This window comes from Notechis scutatus, chromosome 2, assembly GCF_049901735.1.
Source record: "Notechis scutatus isolate UNSWTSFEM ecotype Mainland chromosome 2, rNotScu1.2, whole genome shotgun sequence".
Lineage (NCBI taxonomy): Eukaryota > Metazoa > Chordata > Lepidosauria > Squamata > Elapidae > Notechis > Notechis scutatus.
Window position 1 is genome coordinate 149618653 of NC_142010.1, and position 27982 is coordinate 149646634.

Genomic DNA, 27982 nt, shown 5'->3' on the forward strand with positions numbered 1-27982 from the left:
ACACACATCAGAACTCCCTTCCCTTCCAATGTCCATTGTCCCTGGCCAGAACTGCCCCTGCCCCTTCCTTACAGAGGCTTTCCAAAAGAGAGAAATTAATTCAAGACCTTTGAATGTCCCACCTACTAGGGCGGAGTCACCCACAGTCTTGGGACTTCCCCTGCTGCTCATTTAAAAGCCTTTCCATTTTTCTTATGCTTCTTCCTGGAGTTAAAACCCATCATGGAGACCCCAGGGTGGAAGAGTTTACAGTTCCTCGTGATAGTATGCTGGTTTTTCGTGAGCCTGGAATCCCTTGCAGGTAAAAGGGGAAAGGGAAGAGAGGTCAGGGGAAAGCTTTTATGCATGCACCTGTGCCTTTAACATCACTGTAAGAAATCCAGCCCCTTGCCCTATTCTTTTCCATCCTTGGGGGAAAAGCTTTATATCTATGTACCACCAACTAAGAGAAGCACAGGAACAAATCCAAGTTTTATAAAGTGGCAGTCTCAGTAACACTTTGCACTGGTCACTAGTTTTCTGTTGCCCAGAACTGGTGTACTTTGGATTAGTTCCATTGAAAGCAGTTCAGCCAGGGTTGTCTTCTATTCAGTTTCTGCCTGACATGCACCTGTTAAACAGTGGGGAAAAGAAAGAAAGGAAAAGAAAGGAAAGGGAAAGAGAAAAAGAAAAAAAAAAAGAAATATTTATGGGAGTCCTTGATGCTTAATGTTCTCTGAGCTTGGTTGTTGCCTTGCAGACATTTCATTACCAAACTGGGTAACATCATCAGTGTTAGTGATGTTGTGCTTCTGTTATCTAGTTTGGGTAATGAAACGTCTGCAAGAAAACCACCAAGCTCAGAGAGCACCAAGGACCCCTTATTTCAACCCCGAGCTACAAATATTCTCCTTTGTGTATTTATTTATATCCCACCTTTATTATGTTTATAAATAACGCAACAAACTTGCCTAATATTCCACTCTCGTCTTATTTTCTCCACAACAATAACCACCCTGTGAGGTAGTCTGGGCTGAGAGTGACTAGCCCAAAGTCACCCACCCAGCTTTCATGCCTAAAGCAGGACTAGACCTCATGGTCTTCTGATCTCTAGCCTGATGCCTTAACCACTAAAACCAAATGGGTTCTCCATTCTACTCCATTCAAAGTAGAATGCTTTTTGGAGAGTAACTTAAACCTGCAGAAATTGAACTTCAGCTGAAAACTACAGTGAAAAATATTTCCATGGAATTTGAGATGTCACCTCCAATGTGCTTCCCACGGATATATTGATTCTTTTTGAGTCTTTTGTTAAGAAATTGGATTAATACCTGGTTTCAGGTGAGACTGACTGCTGCCCAAGCAAAATCGATGTGAAATCTCTTTAGAAGTACTGATATTTAAATATCTATTTTTAGTACAAAAAAGATCTATAAAACAGTCGTAATAGTTGCTTTATATTGCTATATCTGCTCAGGCACTGAAACTGAAATATTAAGACAAATTATTCAAATTATTCTGAATTATTATCTGAAATATCTAGAATTGTAGCCAAACTTTGTAATATAGCAATGGCAGTTAGATTTTCTGAACATGATCACTTGCCCAGGGATGCTTAGCTGAGCCATAAATAATTTTTAGCAAACACTCATATTATGCACCTTTTTTTTGCTTTTTAAAATTTATGTGTGTGTTTGGTCCATGATCAAATATTTTATGATCTATATTTTAATAAGCGAAAGCAAACACACATGGAAGAGAGTTTAGAGAACATTAAGAAAGGCTTCTGTCTGTGAATGGAAACCTTCTATAATGTTAGTTTTTAATATGATCTTTATTAAAAGATTTTGGAAAAGGGAGTTTAAAAACCAATAGAAACTAATATAAAGCTAGAACAAGAAAAGAAAAAGAAATAAAAGAGAAAGCTAAAAAGTGTAAGAAAGTGGGGGAGAGTAAAAGAAAAATAAAAAAGGAAAATATACAAAGATATAGTTTCTGATTTTATAGATATTATAAATACAATCCTTACCACTTTCTACAGAGGGATGATAGAGAGCATTGTATTATTGGTTGGTTGGGAAACATTACTGCTTTGGACAGGGAGGCTTTGCATAGAGTGGTGAGCGGGACAGAAAAGATTATTGGAAGTTCACTTCCTTCTATCAGGACATGGCATATAAGCGCTGCTTGACCATAGTGTTGTCCGTAGTGTTGTCAGGGTCTCTCTACACATCCTGTCTATGATCAGTTTTCATTGTTGCCTTCTGGGAGGAGGCTTTGTGATGTCCAAAGCAGAACAACTAGATTCTATAACAGCTTTATTCCATATACTATTAACCTTGTTTTAACTCTCAAGTCTCTTTTTTCCACTATGTATTCAAAATGGACAATGATCAATGTAGGTTTTGGTGTCATTTTTGTATATCTTGGCATTTTTGGTGCTGCTGCTGTTATTATATTATTATTGTTATCTTGGGATGGTGACATTGTTTGGTGGGCGGCATTCCTTCTTTCAAGAGTGCAACATCAGAATTTCATATTAATGTGTTGTGTATACTGGTAAATGGCAATAAATCTTATCTTAATTGTATATTTACCTCTTACTCTGAGGTTACAAATTACTTTCTTCTTTCTATCCTGCCTCATCATCAAAACATAAACCATTAGGTCATTTTTCCTGGCATTCTGGTATGCTGGTATGCTTCCTAATTCCTCCCAGTCAATATTCTTTGGCTGATGGGATCCAGAGCATGCCCATCCTAGTGACCTAATTGGGCAGGGAGAAACATCTAGGAGAAGGTGTTCCCTGAGGGGCTATGAAGGGCTTTAAAAAAAGACAACCAGCACCTTGAATTGCATCTGGAAACACACCGGCAACCAATCCAACTCAAAAAACAATGGTGTTATGTGTGCCAAGTATCTGACACCATTTACTACCCATACATCTGCATTTTGTCCCAGTTGGACAAATGCTCTTCAAGAGCAGCTCCACGTAGAGTATCTTGCAATAATCTAGACGTCACATCACGAGGGCATAAGTCACAGCAAAACTAGGAATGGGCACAACCGGCCTGCAACCAAAAGGTGTGCAAAAGCCCTCTTAGTCATGGCTACTACTTATTCTTCCAGTAGAAGCTGTGAGTCCAAGAGGAGCCGCAGATTGTGCGCCAGTACCATGCCATTGAGGAGCAAAGCTGAAAAAACCTTGACACTGAAAGGCATAATTACCTAAAACCACGCAGTCTTGCTTGGGTTGATCCAAAGCCCATTGTGCCCCATCCAGGCCCCATGCAGCCTCCAGGCACTGAGACAGGACATCCTCAGCATTACCCTAGAGTGGCAATGTAAAGTTGACTACGATGAGCATACTGATCTCTTTAAATCATCGAATCACCTCATTCAGCAACCTCATGTAGGTTTTAAATAAGAAAGAGGACCGAGTTCTGCAGCACCCCATAAAGTAGGAGCTGTGGTCTGACTGTAGACATGCTCCTCCCCTAACAACAGCATGGAATTGACCCCAGAGGAAGGAGGAGAACCAGCAGAATACTGTGTCACCCACCACGTGGTCAACACACTATAAAAAGATGTTGAGACTCTCTAGAAAGAGTGCAGAGAAGAGCAACCAAGATGATTAGGGGACTGGAGACTAAAACATATGAAGAACAGTTACAGGAACTGGGCATGGCTAGTCTAGTGAAGAGAAGGACCAAGGGAGACATGATAGCAGTCTTCCAATATTTGAGGGGCTGCCACAGAGAGGAGGGAGTCAAACTATTTTTCAAGGCGCCTGTAGGCCAGACAAGGAATAATGGATGGAAACTGAACAAGGAAGAAATTTAACTTGGAAATCAGGAGAAATTTTCTGACAGTGAGAACAATCAACCAATGGAACAGCTTTCCCTCGGAAGTTTTGGGAGCTTCATCATTGGAGGCTTTCAAGAAGAGATTGGACAGCCATTTGTCAGAAATAGTGTAGGGTCTCCTGCTTGGGCAGGGGGTTGGATTAGATGACCTACAAGGCCCCTTCCAACTCTTAATCTGTTAACATCAACACTTTTATCCCTCAACTCCCAAAACTGCTTCAGAAGGATACCATGATCAATGGTACTGAAGGCTACTAAGAGCAAGGATGGGTGCACTACCCCTATTCTGCTCTCACCAGAGATCTTCCGAGAGCATGGTCTCAATCCATACCCTGGCCTGAATCCTGTTTATTTCATTCAAAATAACCTGTATTTTTCTTGACTTTTCTAAATTCGCTGTCATGTTATTCAAACTAACTTCTAATAAAAGCTTTTCTTGCACTCCAAACCATTCCTAAATCAGTACATTAACATAAACTGTTTTTGACAAATTATTTTAATTTCTCTTCACAGTCTTCCATAATTGCTTCTTTCTATTCCAATATTTCATTTAGTCTCCATCTAAAAGAATTAGATTTTTTTATATAAACCAAACTCACAGGATTATGATCTGAAAAACTCTTTAGTAACATCTGTGTTTTAGAAACCTTAGAAGCCAAATTATTTGAGGCCCAAATCATGTCTGTTATTGAAAAAGATTTACGTCTTTCAGGAAAGTATGTGTTCTCACTTAAACTGCCATTTTTTCTGTCTTCATATATCAATCAGCTCTAAATTGTCCATCAAATAATAATAAAAAACTTTTAATAATTTGTCTAGAGTAACCTTAATATTTTTTCTCAGAATTTCTGTCCAGTTGTGGGAAATTGTTCCACTCCAATTCCCCATCAAACATTTATATAATGTTAGATTGAACTGTAGGATTTCACGTTAATTGGAAAGACTTTCTAGTCAGTTCATCTAATATAATTGGTAGAAGTCTGGCAATTCATTCTGCTGTGCTCTCAAAATTTATCTATTTTAAAGGTTAGTTAAAGGTTATTTAATCTAATTATATATTGGGTAATTTTATTATTTATTATTCCTTGGGTTTACAGTATATGAGGAGTGGCACAATGGCTCAGTGGTTAAAATGCTGGGTTTGTTGGCTGGAAAGCCAGCAGCCCAGGTTTGAGACCGAGTCCCATGTGACGGGGTGAATTCCATTACTTGCCATAGCTCCTGCTCACCTAGCTGTTTGAAAGCAAGCAAATGCAAATAGATAAATAGGTACCACTTTGTTGGGGAGAATGACCGCAGAACCTTTTTGGGGACTGCTGGATCATGGCCTTGAAATGGAGATGAGTGCTGCCCCCTATAGTCAGCGGCGACTAGTGGAGTAATATCCGCACAGACTCCTTTCTTTTCCTTTCTTTTCCTTTCTTTTCCTTACTGAGGAGCACATGACATGGATTTTGTAACTTGCTAACTAACTTGTATTTTAATTTGATTTATTTTCTCTCTTTTAAAATGATGTTCAGGTTTTATTAGTTTCTAACAATCCTAAAACTGATAAACAGGCTGGAGACTAGCTCCAGATCAAAAAAGGTTTGTTGGTACAAATTGGGGTCTCTTTCATGAACTCCATACAACCTTTTTCCTTATAATTTACGCCCCTTCTTCAGGACCATCAGACCTCATTTTAATTAACATGTATGATATTATGAGATGCCAATGTGTAACATATTTGAGTACATGTCATTGATTTCCTATGCAAAGGGGAGGTTACTTTTATCCTATCCAATCAACTTTCCTCTTGTATTTCCTTTGTTCTGTTGATTATTATAAAAAGGAATGTAACATGGGGCTCGAGATTCTCCTTTTTCATAGGGAGATACCACTTTAACAGGGTACCCTAATAAACTACTTTTAAATGATCTTCCAACTCGGTTGCTTATTGGGAAGGTAAACTGAGGCAGAACCTAGGGTCAGATTTGGCTGTCAATACCATTGGAGCCAACAGAAATTACTCCTGTGAATAAACATTACAATACACTTTGAAGTTCTTAAGGAATATTTATTTTTTAAATTGCAGTATTGGCATATAGCCTTCCAGCAAACAAATCATAAGTAGTTAATATAAGGATATTATAATGATAAAAATTACAATGCAAACCCATAAAATCAATCTGTTACTTGAACACTATTTGTACCATAGCAGAAAGTCCGACTAACAGGAACTAAAAAGAATGAGTGGGTGTGTTGTGTTGATAATGAATTATAAACTTCTGAGAATATAAAACCTGGTGTAAAAGTGTAAACTTCCTGCTTTTGATTCAGAAATATATATTTTCCCGTGCTCCTTTTTCATTGAATGCAAGCTCTCCTCTTTATTGTCTGTGTTATCGGGCAGCTGTCAACAACATAGAATTAGGATTTATAAATTGCACTCTGGAGCTAGCTTCCATAAATCCCACCTTGAGATCTTTACCATCAGAAATAAAATAAAGCATGATGGTGTTTTTATGTTTACTACAGCAGAAGATTTCATAGATCAATGTCCACTTCCTTAGGCACATGAAATGTTACCCTTGCTTAGCTGGCAAGGGGAATGGGAACAATAGATACGTCGCAGAGACACATAAAAAGCGCAGTTGGTGAGCATTCCTTAAAATTGAAGCATCATAGCTATCAAATGACTGAAGGAATCAGGGCAACTACGATTCTGCAAAGACCCTAATCTGATTCAAGCAGAAGGAAAGATAGAAGAAAAGCAGCAGAGTAATCCTGGTCCATTTAAAAAGAAAGCTCCAAATGGAGTAATTTGGTGTGGTTGGGTCTAGCCACCATTTAACCCCCCCAATGTATGTCCTCAGGGGTGCTGCTATCTGAGTATCTTGTGGGAAATTTAAAAAGCGACCACGTTCAGCAATTCGAGGCGATGGTGGTAATTGGAGGGTAGGGAGCAGTAATAGTAGACCTTGTCTCCAGAAGTTGCTCCTAGACCTCTCTTCCAGCTGCTTTTTTGTTTGGAAAACAGAACTGGTTCTTCCCTGGGATCTTCCAGTACCCCACACAGCAGTTTTTCTGCCCTTACCATCCCATCTCCAGAACAGGCAGAAAATTCAAGAGTCAGTCAAGCTCGCTCCCAAATGAAAAGGTTTTTTTTTTAAATATCCTTTTCTGCAACTATGTGTTGCAGAAATCTACTCCTACATTCATAACAGACTTGGCTTTTCTGTTTGGTGTGGAACAAAATGTGAGGCCTTGGGTTATTTCTCTATATTAATAATCTGGATATCTATGGAAAGCAAGATCCAATCTGGGTTAGTCAACTGGACCAGACATTTAGCCTTCTGATTTGTGCTGGAGCCCTGAGAGAGAAGTTCTCTGAGGTGGATGGACTCTCTAGCACGAGCCCAAAGGTTCGGAAGACAAAACCTCTGGTCCCGGTGAGCGACCCAGATTGGATCCTGCAACATTATCATGGGACACATACAGGGGTGGGATACGACAGGGTTAACTACTGTTTCGGGATTCACGAGGTTCAGTGATTTATGATGTGCTTCCCTGCATGCTGTAAGCTGCGCGCCTGTAAACAGCCCTCTTTTCCTGCTTTTTTAACTGCAGCTGTGCCTCATTCGACAGCTGAGGTTGAAAAATCAGGAAATAAAAATCAGGTAAGAGCCCGGGTGGGCAGGTGGGCAAAAACATCAGCGGACATAGAACCGGTTCTATGTCTGCTGCTCTACAGAAGTGGACAGAACCGGTAGAAACCCACCCCTGGACACATATATTTGCCTTCCTTTGCCTATGGAGAGCATTCAGAGAGGGATTTGCTCCCTTTCATTTTTTATATGTCTATTTTATTTGTGTCCTAGGTAAATGGCTTTTTAAAAATGCAGATATTTGAACAAAACTGACATTGATTTTTTTTATTTTAAAATTTTTTTATTGAACAAAAACATTAAAAACAATGAACGTGATGAAATCGTCCTGGCAAACCTATTTGTCATACATATCCATTGTAGATAGCATATAATACCAATTTACATAATATATACATTTATACATTACAGCAATTTTCCATATTTCTAATCTACTATCTTAACATCCTTATCTTATTTTAATTTTAATTTTAAGTCCTTCCTTTTCCCCCCACCATTGGTAAAATTTATCCCATACTTTATAGCAGGGGTCCTCAACCACCGGGCCGCGGACCGGTACCGGGCCGTGGAGCACTCTCTACCGGGCCGCAAAGAATTTTTTTAAAAATGGCGGCTTTCTTCACCTTCGGTGAATGCTGCTGGGATCGGGATCAAGGACACAAATGAGAGAAGGGGAGGGAGGAAGGGGGACCACTGCTTTATAGTATTCAGTCTTGTCCTTATTTTTTATTTCCAACGTTAATTTATCCATTTTGGCGCATGTCCATATCTTTTTAATTATCTCAGTTTCATTGGGAAGTGACATTAATGATTTTGAATACCTATCCAACTAAGGGACTAATTGCTATTATGGACAACTAAATGCTCCTGAGGTATGAAAGGTAGAAAATGGAAAAGAAACAACCACTCTAAGAAACAAGCATCCTCTCAGCTTTCTGATTTTTATTTTGCTGTCCTTTCCTTGGCTCTTACACCTTCCTCTGGACCGTTCTGGTGTGGATAAAAATGTCTACCTCTGGGAAATGGCTCTCTGATCTCAGAGCTAAACTGGGTTTCCTTTTTCAGAGGCTGCGAATGTTCTGTGCTACAAAACTTTTGATGAAATCTCAGGGACCTGCAGTAACTTATTGGGAGATGGAGTTTCCCAGGAAGACTGCTGCCTAAATGATCAATATGGTTTCCAGTTGACCGAGAACGGAGCCTGCCAATCCTGCCGGTAAGTGAAACACTGACAGTTCTAATTAACTGCATATTTGTCATATGCTGCAGAAGTGGTCCTAAAACTACTTTCTTCGAACCCTCCAAATATTGCTCATTGGTTGAGTTCTGGGCATCTTCCCTTAGGGTTGCTTATCTCATCTCCCCTGTAGGAAGAGAGGCTATAGGGTAACCACATGCAATATGCATGCAGCAGCCTGCAGTTCTCATTTGCAATCCCTGCTATCCAGAGATGGGATTCAAATTTTTAACAACCGGTTTTGTGGGTGTGACTTAGGTGGCGGGTGTGGCTTGGTGGTCATGTGATTGGGTGGGCATCGCTTGGTGGTCATGTTATTGGCTGGGCATGGCCAACTCAATATCACTCACACCAAGGCACGCATCTCCTCTGCACGCATCTCCTCTGCTGGCCTCTCATGACTGTGGGGATGCTGCAACAGTCGTAAGTGTGAAAAATGGTCATAAGTCACTTTTTTCAGTGCCATTGTAACTTTGAATGGTCATGCCACACAAGCAAAGTACCAGCAAAGGAGGTGAAAAAAACTCCAGAGACGTTTGTGAGACAGGAAGTCTAGTCATGCCAAGAATGTAATAAGGGTTAACGGAGAGGCAGTTTCTGTAAGCAACACCAGAATGTTTCCTTCCTGCCTTCCTTACAGGATTAGGCCAGTAATTTCTTCTAACAACCGGTTCTCCGAACTGCTTAGAATGTTAGCAACCGGTTCTAGCGAATAGGTATGAACTGGTAGAATCCCACCCCTGCTGCTATCTCCAAGCAGGGCTAAATAAGTTCCTTCCCAAACATTCAAAAACTCCTTTTGTCCATTGACAACAATATTCCACCACATGCACATTGACAGAAGTGTTTAATTTATGCCCAGCCTTCCCCTTTTATACTTGACCCACCACTAAGGGCAACTTATTTAAAAGCCCTGGTGGTGCAGTGGTTAGAATGCAGTATTGCAGGCTAACTCTAACTACAGTCTCTAGACTAGAGTTCGATCTTGACAGAGCTCAAGGTTGACTCAGCCTTCCATCTTTCAAGATTGGTAAAATGAGGACCCAGATTGTTGGGGGACAATATGCTGACAATGTAAACCACCTAGAGCAGTGGTGGCTAACCTTTTTCAGCTCCCGTTCCGAAAATTGCACATGCGCTCGCATGCACGCCCTTGCATGCCAGCACCCAGAAGGCAGTGTGTGCTGGGCCCCCCATGCCCCTGCGTATGCATGCGTGACCTCCCCACACGTCTCTGCGCATACACACGCGTCTGCCCCCTCGTACATGTGCGGCAGATACCTGACAACCAGTTGTCAGGTGGCGGCACATGTGCAGTGGGGCTCTTCTGGGCAACCTCTCCCGTGCCCGTAGAGGTAGCTCTGCGTGCCACTTCCAGCATGCATGCAATAGGATCGCCATCACGGACCTAGAGTATGCTGTAAAGCAATAAGGGCTGGTATGTAAGTCTACTTGCTATTGCTATTATTTCAATAAAATGAGGACTATAAAACATAAGAACAGTGATGCAGTTAGAATCAAAACCTAAATTAAAAAGTTATTAAAATTAATTAAAATGGTTAATTTAAATATTGATCTGTGTCCATGAACTATGCTAAGCCACTGGTTTATTGAAGCCATTATCAGCCACAAGTAGCTGTAAACTTACGCTGTTTCCTACATTCCGATATTTTTTTTTTAATTTAATTTATTTTTGTACTTATAACTTCCAGATTTTTTTTTTCATTCTCTCTGCCTGTTGTTTTATCTAGCACTGGATTTGGTTAAGTGACCAATGCGTAGCTTTCATCACATCTGAGTACAGAGAAACACCTAGAGAAACAAAATGTTCTATTTTAATGTCAGATTATTCCTTCTAAAGAAATGTAACAGTAGATTTAAGCTAAATGTTGTTCTTGTTCATTGAATTAACACTCTGGCAATCAGATCTTCCACCCTCCCCCCATGTTCTTTGTGGAATTATGAAAGACAGATACTCTTACATACAATTCCCAGTTAAATTACAAAACATGTCATGATGATCAAAAATTTGGACAACTTTTTGACAAATTAATAATGGTTAAGTCTACCCTGAGTAGAAGCTTGCTCATATCTTGCTCTCTTTGGAGGCGTCTGGATGGCAGCTACTTTGGTATCAAAATAGCAATGCTGGGGAAAGATGGGCCTTTCCTCTTAGTCAACATGGTTCTTGTTGGCTTGTCAACAAGAAGCTCCGACTACTGAAGCTCCTTAAGTATTTCTTTTATTGTTGGGAAACAGGATGCTGGGCTAGATAGATCCTTGATCTGATCTGATGGAATCATTCATGGTTGGATTTTACATTATGGGGAAACCTTGACCCAAGTCAGTTATCTTTGCTGTGCTTTTCCTTTAGCGGAGCTCAGTGGAGTAAATGGTCCTCATGGAGTGCATGCTCTGTCTCCTGCACTGAAGGTGTCCAGCGGCGCAGTCGCGTATGTTATGGCTACCACGAAGGGACATGTCCAATTGGCACACGTGACAGGGAAATGAAATCCTGCCTTCTGAAAGAATGTTGCCCTGGTAAACATTTTTCTCTCCTCTTGATCTTTGCCTAAACATGAAGCTAGAAATGAGCCAGGGTCATATTTCTTTATCCTTGCATGACTTTGAATTTTGAGATTTTGCAGTCTTCAGAAGCAGGATTCTAAATTAGCTGGCAGTGTTACCTGTCCTACCCACCCATCCCCACCATTTTAAGCGATATTTCGAGAATCTCCCCCTCCAAAGCACCACCTGAATACTTATTCATTTATGCCATCTTGCTTTTCCTCATTAAAAAAAAAAAAACAACAGAAGTTGTGGGGGAGAGGTGTTTGTGACATCACAAGTGTTAGTTTGTCAGCACCAATCCCAATCAACTTTTAATGCCATGTTCCAGGATGTTTCCTTTTTCTTTTTTGTAGAATGTACCCTGGAGAGAAAAAGGTACATGTGAATTGGACTTCATGAGCGTCCTTCCAAATTTAGGCACTAGAGGGCTTTTGGTCTCTCGCCCACTTCAGTGCCAACAGCTTCCTATCAGCCTAAAATTAGATTCTCACTGTAGCTGCAATTTTACACCAGTCCCACTGAGCAAAACACAAGCTTATTTCTGAGTAACTGGACCAGACACAGTCAGGCTTAGCTTCAGGCAGAGCAACACCTCATCTTATTTATTTGAAATACAGGTAATCCTCAGTTAAGGATGGAAATTGTAACCGACAACTCTTGTCGCCAAGCAAGGTGATTGTGAAGCATAACATCAGGTGACTGTACCAAAACTACAATGGTCATTGTGGCAGTTTTGGTTGCCATTGTGAAATGAATTCCATGTAGTCATTAGGCGTGACATTATGTGATCGCCGTTTGTGACTTCCTGCCAGCTTCCCCGCTGATTTTTGCTTTGCTTGTGGGAAGCTGGCAAAGAAGGTCACATATGTCGATTGCATGGCTGCCAGGATGTCACAACTATTTGCAGTTATGAACTGGTTGCGAGCACTAGAACCATGATCTTGTGACTAAGGGGTCACTGTGATGGTTGCATCTATGAGAATTGGTTGCAAGTCTTCTCATTCAGCACTGTTGTATGTTCAAACAATCCCCGAACAAGTGGTTGTTAAATGAGGACTACCTGTATAAGCTTAGAACATTTTAGTTATATCCATAAATAACAATAACAATATCGCCCCCATAGTGCTTTACAGCACACTCTGGGCATTTTACAACATCAGCATATTGCCCCCAACAATCTGGCTCTTCCTTTTACTGACTTTGGAAGGATGGAAGGCTGAGTCAACCTTGAGCCGATCAGGATTGAACTCCAAGCAGTGGGCAGAGTTAACCTGCAATACTGCATTCTAACCACTGCGCCACTAGGGCTCCCATAGAGATAGTCAATGTTTGAGGCACCCACTTTGAGAGAGTATGTAGGCAATGTGGATAATATTGGCTTTGATAGAATTTCTATAGTTTATGAAATAAGGTTATTAATGAACTAGAAAGAAGAAAAACACCACAAGCATTCTCATTTTTCAAGTCTTCAGCAATTATTTTGATGGGCAGAAAAACACAAGACAAGTGTTGGCTTGGGGTGGTAGCTAAATTGTTTTTAAAGAGAATTGCAGTAGACAATTGAAAGCAAGCAAACAACACCTTTAGGTTTTGGTTTTTCAAAATGTTTCCATTGTTTTCCTTTAATATCTGTAATCTGAAGACAGATTTCTTGGTTTGATGATTTGCACAGGACATGGTTGATTCTGTGTGGAACAAAGATCCCATGTTTTTGCATTTTTGGGGCACAGCTCCAGAAAATGATGGCTAATAAGCCCACAAATGACCATTTCTTATGTGATAATTTGTTTTGATACTTTCACTTCCTCATGTGTGTAAGTATTTTGGAATTCCCCCCACTCCCCCAAGGAAATGGGTGTTTGCAATTTAGTAATTCCTGTGGTTGGATGTGGATTGCTTTATATCAGGAGTCTCCAAACTTGGCAACTTTAAGACTTGTGGAGTTCAACTCTTAGGATTCTCCAGCCAGCATAGGTGGCTGGAGAATTCTAGGAGTTGAAGTCCACAAGTCTTAAAGTTGCCAAGTTTGGAGACCTCTGCTTTATATTATGTCCAAGGGCTGATGAATCTCCAGGGTGCCCGAATCTTGATGTCAGCTGTTCTTTCCTTGCAGTGATGGGTGGATGGTCAGAATGGAGTGCCTGGAAACCTTGCTCAGTGACCTGTCAAACTGGGACCCAGTTAAGGGAACGAACTTGCACCAATCCAACTCCTGTCTGTGGAGGCACTTGCACAGGATACAACAGAGAAACCAAGCCATGCGATACCGGGCAGATTTGCCCAAGTAAGTTGGGATAGAGAGGCAGTTTGGTGTAGTAGTTAAAGCATATGTTGGAAGCTAGAAGACCGTAGGTTCTAGGCAGGGGTGGGATTCAAAAATTCCAGCAAACGGTTCACTGCCTGGCTGCTGGGTGGGTGTGGCCATGGTAGGCATGGCCTACCAGAACTTCCTGTTTCTGGCTTCTGGTGGGCCTCCAGAGCCTGGGAGAGACCGTTTTTGCCCTCCCAAGAGTCCAGAGGCCTCCCCTGGGCCTCTGGGAGGGCGAAAACAGCTTCCCCTGGGCTCTGAGGCCCTCTGGAAGCCAGAAACAGGCCCATTTCTGGACTTCCAGAAGGCCTGTTTTCCCCCCTCCCAGAGCCTCCAGTGAACCCTGAACTTACCTCCTGGGAGGGGAGGGAAGGGAGGGGCGGGGCCAGCCGGTCAGTTGAAATACCAGTTCGGCGAACCAGCTGTAACATTAACATCCGGTTTGCCCAAACCGTTCCAGACCAGTAGAATCCCACCCCTGGTTCTAGGCCTGCCTTAGTTCCAAAACCATCTAGGTAGCCCTGAGCCAGTCTTTTTCTCTCAGCCCTAGGAAGCAGGTAATGGCAAACCACTTCTGAAATCTTGCCAAGAAAACTGTAGGGACTTGTTTCCTGGAGTTGAAGGCATGTATGTACAAACACACACACACACACACACACACAAAAATTGGGGTAATTAAATACTGGAGTGAAAAGTAGCATGATGGAGAAAAGGGAAATGTTTACTAGAGATTGTATTTCAATCTCTAATTTAGAGTGGGCAATCCACTCTGCATATGGCTTCCCTGAATGTCCCTTCTCAAACATTACTGGATTTGGGCTGATGGGCAACCAGTTGCTGAAGGTTTGACAACAAACTGTACGGATTCCAGTTTCTGACTGAGGGTAATTTCACTGGCTTCCATTCCCCACTAGATAGGAAAAGGTTAAATAACAACTTCGTAATTATGCAAAACACCAGTGATCTCTTCAGTTTTACTAGCAGATTAATACAGAGTGGCTTTATTTGAAGTTGTTGACAAAAATCAAATTCCTCTTTAGGACTGTAAGATAAGAAACAACCAATAAACTTGATTTAAGGTTAAAAGACCTAAAACTGATAAGGATACAGTTGACAATTCCATAAGGAAGCTGTGACATTTTTCTGGCCTGGCTCACAATCTCCAGATTTGCAGCAGAATTTCCTTCCAACCATGAATTTTTGGTTTGTCAATTTTTTAAAAAGTTTGTACACTTCCTTTGCTATGGAAAAAAAAGGAAGGAAGGAAGGAAGGAAGGAAGGAAGGAAGGAAGGAAGGAAGGAAGGAAGGAAGGAAAGAAAGAAAGAAAGAAAGAAAGAAAGAAAGAAAGAAAGAAAGAAAGAAAGAAAGAAAGAAAGAAAGAAAGACTTTGAGAATGGGGAGATAAAAGATAGAAAAGTTATGTGTGTACTAAGGTAGTTAAACTTCAACTCCTCTAACTTCAGCTCTCAGGATTTTGCAAAATGAGTTCAACCCTTTTGGGAGGAACCAGCCGGGGAAATCTGAATTAAAGGAAATCTCCGTGGTAGATCAGTTTGATCAGATCAGTCAGATAGAGGGGAAGAAACCTGATAGAAAGAAGAAACCTGATAGAAAGAAGAGAGAATGAACCTAACATAGCAACAAGAAGTTTGACTGATATGAATTGTATCCCTGGTCTCTTCCACAAGTTTTTTTACCCAGCATCTTCTGATTCTCATTCTTCTTACATGTTCTTCTTCTCAATGCAGCTCATGGAAACTGGGGCAGCTGGGGACCTTGGCAGCCCTGCTCCCACACTTGCTCGATAGAAGGCTCAGCCGGACAGCCTCATCAACAACGATCCCGTCTGTGTAACAACCCCGCGCCTTCTCTCAGTCCTCTGGGCAAGCCATGTCCAGGAGCAAGAGAGGAATCCCAAAGCTGCACAGGACTGCCCTACTGTCCACGTAAGAGAAGGAAGCTACGCTTTCAGCCATCCTCAACCAGCAGGATCTAGAAGGCAACTTAGCCCTCCTATGAAGATGCTCTTTCCCTTTATAGGGGGCCATAGGACAGCCCTCTCAACAAAGCAGAGGACCAGAGGCTGTGCTCCTTGGGGTCTTGGGCCAACTAGTTCCAGGCGAATAGATCCATTGGCCCATTCGGATTTGCTCATATTTTGAAACATACTAATTGGTCATTTTCATTTGGCTTGAGGAGAGCTGCACTCCAGGACATCTGGAAGGTGCCAGCTTCAGGAAAGCGAGCCCCAGTTACTTTTTAAGAGCAGGACAGATGTAATATGCTTTTACGGCATTTCTCTAAACAAGTATGGGGCCCAGGAAGTTATGAGGATCTGCCTTTTCTCCCCGTTGACTCTACCTACTGTTTTCTCCCACAGGGGATGGCAACTGGGGTGGCTGGAAACCGATGCAACCCTGCACGGTGACCTGTGGGGTTGGCCAAATCTTGCAGAAGCGTCTATGTGACAACCCTCCACCAAAGCATGGAGGGAAGAATTGCCTTGGGGACGACGTGCGTAGACAACCCTGCACCGTTAAGGTGCCCTGCCCAGGTAATGGGGAAAACTAAGAAGGTCAAAGAATTAGGAAGAACCTCTGAGGGAGTAATCCACAACCTGAACACAGAGAGTTGCTTCTAAGGTAGCTGAGATGCCCCATCCCACCACCAGTTATGCAACTGTTCTGTTCTAGAAAGCTTTACCCAAGTTGACTACATTGGAATCTAAATTAGATGTGATTTCTGATCAATAAGGCAGAGGTCTCCAAACATGCCAACTTTAAGACTTGTGGACTTCCACTCCCAGAATTCTGGGAGTGGAAGTCCACAAGTCTTAAAGTTGCCAAGTTTGGGGACTCCTGAGCTAAGGGATGGGATAAGCTGAACACTGTGAAACAGGACTGATGGGTTTAATGGTGGGTCTCTTGAGTCAGGACCATATTTTATGCCTAGTCCTTAGTACTTCTGAGCTAGCAACATCAGATGTCTTCAGCAGAGTGGTACTGTTGTTCCTTCTCCCTCCTGGGTACACAGCGAGAGATAGGACCAAGATATATGGGGAAGGATGCAGTGGTGGGATTCAATTATTTTTTTACTACCGGTTCTGTGTAAGTAGCTTGGTGGGCGTGGTGTGGCTTGGTGGGTGTGGCAGGGGACGGATACTGTAAAATCTCCATTCCCTCCCCAATTCCTGGGGGAAGGTTACTGCAAAATCCTATTCCCTCCCTACCCCACTAACCTACTTTCCAGCTCCGTTCTCCTGTGCAGGACAACAAAAGAAGATCCAGCCAATCAGCTGGGTCTTGGGAGGCAGAGAATAGATGGGGGCGGGGCCAGTCAGAGGTGGTATTTGCCAGTTCTCTGAACTACTCAAAATTTCTGCTACCGCTTCTCCAGAACTGGTCAGAACCTGCTGAATACCACCTCTGGAGGGGATGTTCCTGTAAAACTGTGGGTGGCTTTGGGCTTAGATTCTTGTCTCTCAGAAAATCTGGCTGGAGAACTGCCCCCTGGCCCTCAACCCTTTTCTGCACTGACCAGATCTTTTTTTAAATATTTCCCACAGTGGACGGTCATTGGGATGAATGGGGTCCTTGGGCGCCTTGTAGCCGTCCCGGTTTTGAAATTGAGTGTGAGGAAATCCCCACCTCTCAGATGAGAAACAGGAAGTGTATTGGACGGCGCAATGGTGGCAAGCCTTGTGCGGGATTGCGCGCGGAAAGCAGGGTCTGCTACAGTTTCGAAGGATGCCCTTGTGAGTATTGGGAATCAGAAAAGGTACAAAGAGCTTCCTGTTCTGACCAAGGTTTCCTAGACCAGGGGTCGCCAACCTTTTGGACCTCAGGGACCACCAAATTCATAATTTTAGATCCCAGGGACCACTAACCGGTTCTGTGGGCATGGCCTAATTTGTGGGTGTGGCTTGGTGGTCATGTGACTGGCTGGGCATGTCTTGTATGTAAATATTATAAATATTTATATAAATACTGATTTTTTTTTATTAAAAAAGAGCAACTTTTACCCAAAATCAGGCAAAGCAGGCAGGCAGATTGAGTTGCTCACAGAATCACAATTCATTCAGAGATCTATCTATCTGCCATTGGCTAGCTCAGTCTGTCACATAAAATTTGCCAGCAAGCAAACTCACAAAATTAACTCGCAACACACCATGCATGTAAATATTAAAGGTTTTATAAAAAAGACCAACTTTTACCCAAAATCAGGCAGAGCAGGCAGGCAGATTGAGTTGCTCACAGAATCATTCAGTGATCTATCTATCTGCCATCGGCTAGCTCAGTCTCTCAAATTTGCTTGCCGTGAGTCTGCACTGAATTTGCTTGCAAGCAAACCTTCAGTCCTAAGGGAGGTTCGGCTGTGCTAAGCCGAAGATCTAAAGACTACTTAGAAAGCAAGAAATCCAACCATTTCCTGCTTCCTAGCTAATCTAAATCTCCCGGCACAGCAGAACAGATGATGGTTGGAAAAAGGAAGAATTTAGCAATTTAGCAGGCAAGTTTGCTGGGTAAGGAGTGAGTGGGTGGGGAGGGTTCCCGCGGTACTTGTGGGTGGTGCAGACTTGTGTTTCTGTGCAGCCTGGATTAATTGCTTTGTGGGGGTGCTCTGGGGGTGAGATTTCTCTGTGGCCCACCAAAATTTTCTCGCGGCCCACCAGTTGGCAACCGCTGTCCTGGACCGTAACTACGCACACACTTATTTTCAAAACAAGACTTATTTTATTGCAATGTTGGGAATTGTTTTCATTCCCAGCTGTAATTAATCTCAAACAGTTCCTTGAGATAAGCACCCACCTTTCTTTTCTGTGAAGTGCTGCCAATAACAGGTGTCAAATGAAGTAGGAAAAAAACCCCAAACGAAGTACAAAGAGCTTCAAGAATGAATCTGAACCGAACGAACGACTTTGCTTCCTGCAAAGGTTTCGTCATCGTTGCCTGTCCTTTATATTTGATGGGAGGGGCAATCACCTCCCAGCCTTACTCCCAAGTCGCCCCTTTTGTTTCAGCTCCTCTCGCCTTCTAGCAGCTCTGCGCACACGTTCACTGGGAACAGGATCCCCTGGATCCTTGGCCTTGCTGCTGCCAGACTCCGGAGGCTCCGGAGGCTCTGGAGTCAGCACCCCAGTCCCAGATGGTCCTGGCCCCATCCCTGCATTGGACGCAGAACCCTTGTCCGAGTCCTCTCCAGACTCCCTGACTGGTCCCTGTTCTTCCCCACTGTCCGATTCTGCTGCCATCTGCACCTGCTGCTGGCCAACCATAACACTTCCATGTGCCAGAGCAGTCTTCCCCAATCTGGTAGGCTCCAGGTGCCTGGCAATTGCTAATCTCATTTTACTAATTACTAGTTACTAATACAATTACTAATCTTAAAGACCTCACTGTCTGGGAATTGAATTTCAGGCCATCTGGAGGACTCAGAAGGTGGCTTAGTCTGTTTTTCTCTTACACAATCCTGAGAAACTTCTAAGAAGTAACAGGGATTCCACTGAAATGTGTTCTGAATATTAAGATCCTCCTAAGTGAGGGGCACATGGCATGGATTTTGTAATTCGTTAAGTAACACAGTTATTTTGAATTTTAATTTCACTTATTTTCTATGTTCAGACTCATTACAGATTGGAATGTAGGAAAACTTGTTTCCTATGTTTGTATGGACTCATTAGAAAGCTTTTAACATTCCTAAACTGAAAAGATAATTTCACAGAAGGATGTCTGGATACTGTCTTCTTATAAGAAACAGTTTCTTAGTTTATTAACAGTTTGTTAGATAATATCTGGTTCTCTACATTCAAACAAGCTTTGTGGTTGGTTTACTGTGCAAGGAGGGGTTACTCTTTTCTTGTCCAACCAACTTTCTTTCGTTTTTCTTTCTTGTGTTAGCTTTAAAAAGGAATGTAACATGGGGATCAAGGTTCTCTCTCCTTTTTCAGAGAGAGATCCCACTTTATCAGGGGATAAAGTAAATAACAAACTGCTTTTAAATGACCTTCCAACTCGGTTGCTTATTGGGAAGTTAAACCGAGGCAGAATTTAAGGCCAAATTGGGCTACCATAAGTCCAGGTAGAATTTATCTTTTTTATCTTTTTGTGAGGATATCTATTATCGTCTGAAAAAGTTCAGGGCTCCAGCATTTTGTGCACGACCTGATGCACATGGTGAGGTCAGTGCAGTAAAGGGAAAGCAAGAATTCTACAGAAGTAGGGATTAATTTAGAAGGGCTCTTTCTGCAAGTTTGCAGCAGAAGCTAAATTTCACAAGAAATTTGTGGTTGAGGATTAGACATTTTTTTTTTTTTTTTATTTATTTTTTTTTTTTTTTATAAAATTACTATTTTTTTTTATTAATTTTTATATTTTGTTAATTTTACTGGCTTAAAGTTTTTGAGTGGCTATGTTTACATGATGCCCTTAGCTAGTTTACTTAACAAACCTAGGAGAGTCATTCAATGTGTTTGGTTAGTTTAAACTGGGTTAGATTGTTTATGGGAGGCTTACTTTATCAGGCAAACATAACTCATCTGGTTGATTAATGGAAAGCCAAAAAGTTGCTTAATATAGTAATCAAGTTACACATGCCTGAACTCTATGATAAGGCAGGGATTCCCACTCATGTCTTTCTGGGCCCAGCCTGAGATGTCAATCATGGTCCTATATTAGATAAAGGGCAGTGGTGAGGGCTGCCCCCTGATGAAGCCTGTTGGTTTGATTGGTGTGTTTCTTCTCAGTGACGGGGACCTGGTCAGTTTGGAGTCCTTGGGGTCTTTGTGAGCCAGTCTGTGGACCTGAACCTAAAAGAACTCGTAAGAGAGTCTGCACGCCCATCTATCCTAATTATCCGTAAGTCTGAAATCTGGAAGGAAGGAGGGTTGGAATAAGAACAGTTTCAGTCAAAGGTTAGGACTGCCCTACTGTGTCTGAACTTTGCGCTTGAAGTGGAAAAGAATGAAACTTTGATTTTGGGTTTTAATGATTAGACCAGGGGTGTCAAACTCAAGGCCCAGGGGGCCAGATCCGGTGCTTCTGCCAGCGAAAATGGGCTCCAGAGCTCAGTTTTCAGCTGCCACATCCTCCTGCAAACCCTCTGTTCTGACCAAGGCTTCCTGAGACCGTAATTAAACACACACTTAGTCCAAACAACTCTTGTTTTATTTCAATGCTGGGAATTATTTGCATTCCCAGCCCATAATGAGTCCCAAACAGTCCCTCGAGATAAGCACCCACCTTTCTCTCCTTTGAATTGCTGCCAACAGCTAAAGTGCCAAATTAACTGTAAAAAACCAACTGAAGTACAAAGTCCACACAGAGCTTCAAGGTTTAATTCAAACAGAGTGAATGACTTTGCTTCCTGCAAAGGTTTCTCTACCTTTGCACCTTCTTTATACCTTAGGGGAGGGGCAATCACCTCCAAGCCTTACTCCTGAGTCGGCCCTTTTTTCTCAGCTGTTCTTGCCTTCTAGCAGCTCTGCGCGGATGCGCAATGGGAACAGGCTCCCCTTGTTCCTCTGCCTCGCTGCTGCCAGACTCTGGAGGCTCCGGAGTCAATACCCCACTCCCAGATGGTCCTGGCCTCATCTCTGTATCAGACGCAGGACCCTCGTCTAAGTCCTCTCCAGACTCCTGGACTGGTCCCCATTCTTCCCCACTGTCCGATTCTGCTGATGTCTGCACAGGCTGCCGGCGAACCACAATACCCTCTGCCAGTGAAAATGGAGCTCCTTTTTCACTGGCAGAGGGTTGCAGGAGGCCGTGGCAGCCAAAAACGGAGCTCAAGAGCCTGTTTTCGCTGGCTGAGCGCTTGGGCAACCACAGGTGCCCCCGACATGAGTGACATCAAGCTGACCACGCCCCCCTGGCCACACACCCCCAAGGTCAAACACAACCCTAATGCAACCCTCAATGAAATCAAGTTTGACACCCTGGGTTACATTGATAGATCCTTATAGAAATGGCTAGCTTATATTATTATGAAAAAACAAAAAAGTTGTGATTTGATGTTAATGTCTTATTTTACTGCAACAGAGAGAGTCGGAAGTCAATGCTTCTTTTTCCTTTTCCTAATCTTTCCTCAATTCTCTTCCCCCTCTTCCTCCCCATTGCTTTCCTATTTACTTTTGTATTTTGTATTTTATTTTATCATATAACTCAATAAAAATGTTCAACCGGAAAAGAAAAGAGGCTAGAACTGCACTAACATTTTTAATCTAGTTCTTAACTCTTGGATATTTGTTGCTACAGCTCAGTCTACTTGTTTTTATGGCGTTAGTTCAATCATGGTCGTTCCGTTGCACTTGCCATCTAGCAGAACTTAGAAGGAGATCCTGCTCATCCCTTCATATGTATGAAGAGCATGTTCTGACGGGGGATTTTCAGCATTCCTAAAAATTGCCCAAAGCAGCTTTTTATCTTTTGGAACCTTTTCAAATGGTTGAGGACTGATGGGGATTGCAATTCTAAGGATTGCAATGTGCGAGAAGGTGCCATCTTAGAGAAAGCCAGTAAGAAGAAACCCTTCTGCCCTTTGCAGCATCTCATTCTGAAATATCCTCAAAGGAACAAGGGAAACCATAGTCTGGGGGGTGCCAACAAGTATTTGGGAGAGATGTTTTTCATGCCTCCTTCCCAGAGGTGGTCTTCAGCAGGTTCTGACCAGTTCTGGAGAACCGGTAGCAGAAATTTTGAGTAGTTTGGAGAACCGGCCAGTACCACCTCTGACTGGCCCTGCCCCCATCTATTCTCTGCCTCCTGAGTCCCAGCTGATCAGCTGGGTCTCCTTTTGTTGCCCTGCACAGGAGAATGGAGTTGGAAAGCAGATTAGTGGGGTGGGGAGGGAATGGGATTTTGCAGTAAACTTCCCCTGCCACGCCCACCAAGCCATGCCCACAGAACCGGTAGTAAAAAAAATTGAATCCACCACTGCTCCTTCCCTGTACCCCTTAAGTACTTTATACAAACATAAAGGATAATGCTATTGTTTCCCCTGGGCTGAAGTATTACTGTACAGATAATTTGGGGAGTTTCTGCATGTGCATAGCTTCCTTCACAGTGTGCAATTTTTTGAGCCAAACTAATGGGTAGATCCTGATAGGCATCATCGCGAGGACGAGGGTTGCTGCATTCTTTTAGCAGACTTCTGGTTCCCCTGGGGGACTTTAATAATTGCTGGACTTGCAGGGAAGAAGCCTTCGATTTGGTTTCCAGGTTAGAGCTTCCTATATTTGGCAGTGCGGCTCCCAGTTCTGAATGAGAAGAGTCAGACCGGCAGCCGTTCTGGAGTCTTTATCTATGAGCAGCATGCCTTGATCCAATCAATAAAAAGCAAATCCCAAACCCATTAAAAAGGATTGTAGGTGTGACACCCAAACAATTCTGCCTAGGGGCAGCAGCTACAGCTTTTTCCTCAGAGATATATATATATATGATGAGGGACAGGTTAAGGAAAGCGATACATGATAGTGGAAGAAGCATTAACTTGTTGCTCCCCTGAACAACTTAGCCTCAATGGCAATCAGTTCGTGTGATAAATGATTTCCTGTTTCTGGGTAAAGAAACAGTTTCCGCAACTGCTCTTGGCATCTCTCCATTCCTGTTGCTCCCTGTCCATTTCTCACCTTTTCATTTACTTGCTTGCTAAGACATTGACTGGGGATGCTCTGAGCTGGCTTTCCAAACTTTGGGGCAGGGTTTGGGGGTGATTTGGCTTCCTTCCTTCTTTCCTTCTTTCTTTCTTTTTTAAAATCTGTTGCCTTTCTATCTGTTTGGTCTTCTTGCTTTCTCCCACAGCTTTCTTATCAGGGAAGTGCCTCGCTCTCCTTGATGTCCCAGGAACAGCGCCATTTGATGCTCAGAGCACAAAAAATGAAACCAGTACAAAACAATGGCAAATTTCCTGAGCCAGAAACCATTTTTGTGCCCCGCAGCCAGCTCTGCCATGAGTCCCAATGAAATAGCCACTGCTAGAAGGTGGGGAGCAGCAGCACATGCTTGGAAAGTGGGAGCAGATCTGACACGTCGCCCACCTCTGGGTCAGGAGAAGACAATATACCCCATGGCAAAGACAAAATGTCCGCCGCTCATCTGTGTACCACCTTGTTCTGCCCTAAGCAGCCAGTAGGAGGGTTGTGTGGGGTCTTCATGTGAGGGATGGGCTGTCTAGCTTATCCAGTTAAGATTGCCAAGAATGACATTCAGGTTTGGGGGTGTTGGGAGAAGAGGGTCTTTAACTTTGTCCCATTAAATCCTGTCACAAGGCAAGATTAGGGCTCTTCTCATTGTACACATGTAAATGGTACAGCGCCTCCTGGCTCCAGCAACCAGGAGGGGAGCAGAGACGGAGGGGATTCCGGCCATGGTCCGGCTGTCCCTGGCCTTCCCTTCTTGAGGGCTGCAGCCCCGATGGGGGCAAGGTCCACCTGTCTTCTGCCTCCCGTCTCCTCTGGAGCACTGACAATAAAGGTAATAATAATAGTAATAATTATATTTTTTCAATGGTGTCGATCAAAGTGTTGTTTCCTTGCTCTTAGCAGTTTCTTCTGTTAGTAGTGGAGACAGTAAATTTGAATCACTGCAGGAACCTAAGACCTTGCAAGGAAAGACCATAGTAATCTCTGCACTACAACCTGTAGCATCTTTTAGAGCAGTGGTGGTCCCCAACTTTTTGGACACCAGGGACCGGTTCTGTGAAGAGAGCTTTTCCCACAGACCGGAGGGGGGCGTGGTTTCGTGTGCTGCCTGCACCCCATGGATGGGGCTTCACTTGTTTGCACTGCCCGGTTTCTGCAGACTGGGGGTTGGGGACCCCTGTTTTAGAGTCATCCAACCAATGTCTTGTCAAAATAACAGTAACACAAACAGGCTTTATATCTGGGTCGGTGATATTATAAAGGCATTGTGAGTTGCTAGTGCGTGAATGATGCTTTTGTGTTCTGTTCCTTAGCATCATCCTATTCCCGATAGCCCATCAAACTTTTTTCCCCCCAAATAATTTTTATTGTTTTCCACCAGTACAAATCGTAACTATATTTTCAACAGCATTTGCATCATCTATTCATACATACCCTTAATAGTTTTGTCTTTATTTACATTTCTTATTTATTATCTATCCTTATCTATTTTATCTATCTACCTATCTGCGTATCACTCTCTTGAGGATTCTTCTTATACGGTCAACTTTATTAATTCTTATCTCTCTTTTCTAGCCACATGTACCATCTATGCCAAACTGAGTAATATTCCAATTCTTCTGTGCAGAAATGGATATGCTCACACTAAAAATAAGGGAAAAAGAAGAAGCCCATCAAAGTGTGACTGGTTGGGATTCCAACTCTTTTTGGAAGAGGGTGTTCAAAGAAAGCCAACTTTACTCAGGGTTTTTTGCCTGAGCAGCATATTCTCTGTGGCAGCGGGGAGAGGAGAGAGAGGGCCAGGAGCAATTGGATCACAGTAATGGGAAATTAAAGAGGTGATGGGTAAGGTCTCCGAGCACCATATAAACCCTAGATATTACTCATATCTAGCCTGGACAAATAAGATTGGAACACCAGGAAGAGAAAATGTACCATTCAATCTTTCTGGGATATTGGCTCTGATTCTTTCTCTCTCTCTCTCTCTCTCTCTCTCTCTCTCTCTCTCTCTCTCTCTCTCTCTCTCTCTCTCTCCCTCCTCTCTCCCCTCCCCTCCCTCTCCCCTCCCTCTCCTCTCCTCTCCTCTCCTCTCCTCTCCTCCTTTTTTTTTTTCCTGGGCTGCAGAAAGGTGATGCCAGGAGAGGACGGGAAGGAATATAATATAACCATTTGGGGAAACCCGAAGCCTCAATGTAAGCATCTGGAAGGACAACCCTTGGAAGTGGTGGAAGAAAAACGGTGCCAAAATGTGCCTCTTTGTGAAGGTGAGGAGGTGACAGTGAGATTCCCTTGGAGGAGAAAAAACAAAAACAAAGCTTCACATGTGTGCTCATCTCAGGAAGCCGGGGGCAAATTGCACTCCTTATTCTGGGCTATCTTGGGAAGCATCATGGACAAATCTGCATTCCTGTATTTAGGAATGTTTTGAAGCTGCTGGCATTTATCTCTGGTTATAGAGATAGCAATAGCACTTAGACTTATATACCGCTTTATAGTGCTTTGTAGCCCTCTCTATTTATTTATTGCCCCCAACAATCTGGCTCCTCATTTTACCCACCTGGGAAGGATGGAAGGCTGAGTCAACCTGGAGCCTGGTGGGATTTGAACTGCCAAATTGTAGGCAGCTGGCTGCAGAAGTAGCTTGCAGGACTGCACTCTAACCACCGTGCCACAGAGGTTCCTATGAAATGATACCTATTCCAAGTCCAATTTTCCTGCAAAAAAAAAAACTGGGCAGAGGGAGGGTTCAATTATGCACACGAGAATGCTCCTGTTCTCCATTGGATTGGAAATTTGCCATCCTAAGGGTTTTGAGTATCAGATAATTGTGGGCCTTCTGCCCAGATTCCATTTTACAATACAACTTGGGTGGCAGGTTAGTGATGAATGTAAAGGAAGCATTTTTTTGGGGGGGGGGGAGGGTCGTCTTTATTCCTGCATCAAAAGCTAAATCTGTTAAAGAACAGGGAGCCGATTGGAATCTGCTTGTGGAGTTCTGCATGAATTGCTCTAGAGCAGTGATGGCTAACCTTTTCAGCTTGGTGTGTCAAAAATCGGGAAAAAGTATAGCCTTCCTCGGGTCATGTGTCACTTCAAGAAATATTAATAATTTGGTTTATGACGGACTGGGCTGGGGTGATCACACAGGGCTGTGAAACTCGTCTCCCTGGTCTCAGGGCTGCAGGTGCAGGATGTGGGGATCAGAAGGCCACCTTACAGGGCTGTGAACCTCATGGATCTCTTTTCCTCCTGTAGCGTTCCTGAGGTAATGAAACTGACAAACCTCAGTTTATGGCGGTTAAAACTGGTTCTCTGCTGCAAAGATCTCGCGGCAGCGGTGACACCACGCCTCCACGCAACAAACAGGGAGCAGGGATTGGAGCAGAGCACAGGCAGCCTCTAAATGTGCAGGTTTTCCCCACACCAACAGGCGTGTCAGTCAAAGTGCCTCGGCGTGTCACGAGTGACATGCGTGTCATAGGCTAGCCATCACTGCTCTAGAGCAACAAGGACTTGACTCCTGGTTATTTAACAAGGGCAATTACACAAAAGCATTCCCCCAATTCAGTATAAAGCTGCTAGGATAGAAGACATTTAGGAAAACAGTTGTTCTTGATGTCTGAATTCAAATGTGGCACTGAATATTCAAAGTAGGACTGGACTTCCTGTTTACTCCAACTCCTTTTTTTTTTTTTTTTAACTTTCTTGTAGATTGATTTTCCAGAACTGGAGGCTATAAATTGCGGTACTGAAAATTCCTGCAAACCATAACGTATGCAGCTGTGAGAAATGCTGACTTTGCTTCCTGTGATTTTTGCACTCATCATCTACTTCTTTTTTAATGATTAAATAATCACAGGGTAAAAGGTTACACTTTTGTCTCTTCCATATACAGTAAAGGAGAAAAAATGTATGTGTTCTGTGTTGTGTTCCTGTTTTTCAAATGCTATAAAGCATACTTGATTTAAAATATTTTTTAGCATTGCATCTATATTTACAGTTTAAAAGGGTATAGTTCAGTGTGTGTTAAACCAATGTTCCCTCATTTAAGAGTTTCACAAGAGTTACAGATATACTTTGACAAAGGAATCAACTTGGCATCAGAATGTTTTACTTGTAAATACAATGAAAAACGCAGTGAACATATAGATGTGCTGAAAAATAGATTAGACAGTTTGCTCTAAAGCCATAAACACATGTAAAACAAAAATCCACCTTAAAGATTTCATTATTAAATGAATGGCATTGTCAGCCACCACTTCATGCTTGCTTGTGCTTCACTGCTGTGAAGTGACAGACAGACACACTATAAAAAAGACGACAGACAAACACACTAGAAAAAAAACTCTAGAAAGAGTGCAGAGAAGAGAACCAAGAAGATTAGGGGACTGGAGGCTAAAACATGAAGAACGGTTGCAGGAACTTGGCTAGTCTAGTGAAGAGAAGGACCAGGGGAGACATGATTGCAGTCTTCCAATATTTGAGGGGCTGCCACAGGGAGGAAGGGGTCAAGCTATTTTCTAAAGCGCCTGTAGGCCAGACAAGGAACAATGGATGGAAACTGAACAAGGAGAGATTTAACCTGGAAATAAGGAGACATTTTCTGATAGTGAGAGCAACCAACCAATGGAACAGCTTGCCCTCGGAAGTTGTGGGAGCGCCATCAGTTGAGATTTTCAAGAAGAGATTGGAACTGCTATCTGTCAAAAATGGTGAAGTGTCTGCTTGGGGGAGGG

General features: G+C 42.8%; 1 protein-coding gene across 1 annotated transcript; it reads left to right on the forward strand.

Moving 5' to 3' along the window:
- Nucleotides 1-27218, forward strand: CFP (complement factor properdin). Its single transcript, XM_087956656.1, has 10 exons — nucleotides 1-301; nucleotides 8558-8708; nucleotides 11104-11270; nucleotides 13414-13584; nucleotides 15358-15555; nucleotides 15990-16163; nucleotides 17175-17363; nucleotides 20352-20463; nucleotides 25371-25510; nucleotides 26958-27218. The coding sequence occupies exons 1-10, from the start codon at nucleotides 223-225 to the stop codon at nucleotides 26960-26962; spliced, it is 1386 nt and encodes a 461-aa protein (XP_087812782.1). The 5' UTR covers nucleotides 1-222; the 3' UTR covers nucleotides 26963-27218.
- The last annotated feature ends 764 nt before the right edge of the window (nucleotides 27219-27982 follow it).

Coding starts and splice junctions, on each gene's coding strand:
- CFP (XM_087956656.1), top strand. CDS start 223: ATGGAGACCCCAGGGTGGAAGAGTTTACAGTTCCTCGTGATAGTATGC. Junction 8,709..11,103: donor GGAGCCTGCCAATCCTGCCG/GTAAGTGAAACA, acceptor CTTTTCCTTTAG/CGGAGCTCAGTGGAGTAAAT. Junction 20,464..25,370: donor CCCATCTATCCTAATTATCC/GTAAGTCTGAAA, acceptor CCTGGGCTGCAG/AAAGGTGATGCCAGGAGAGG.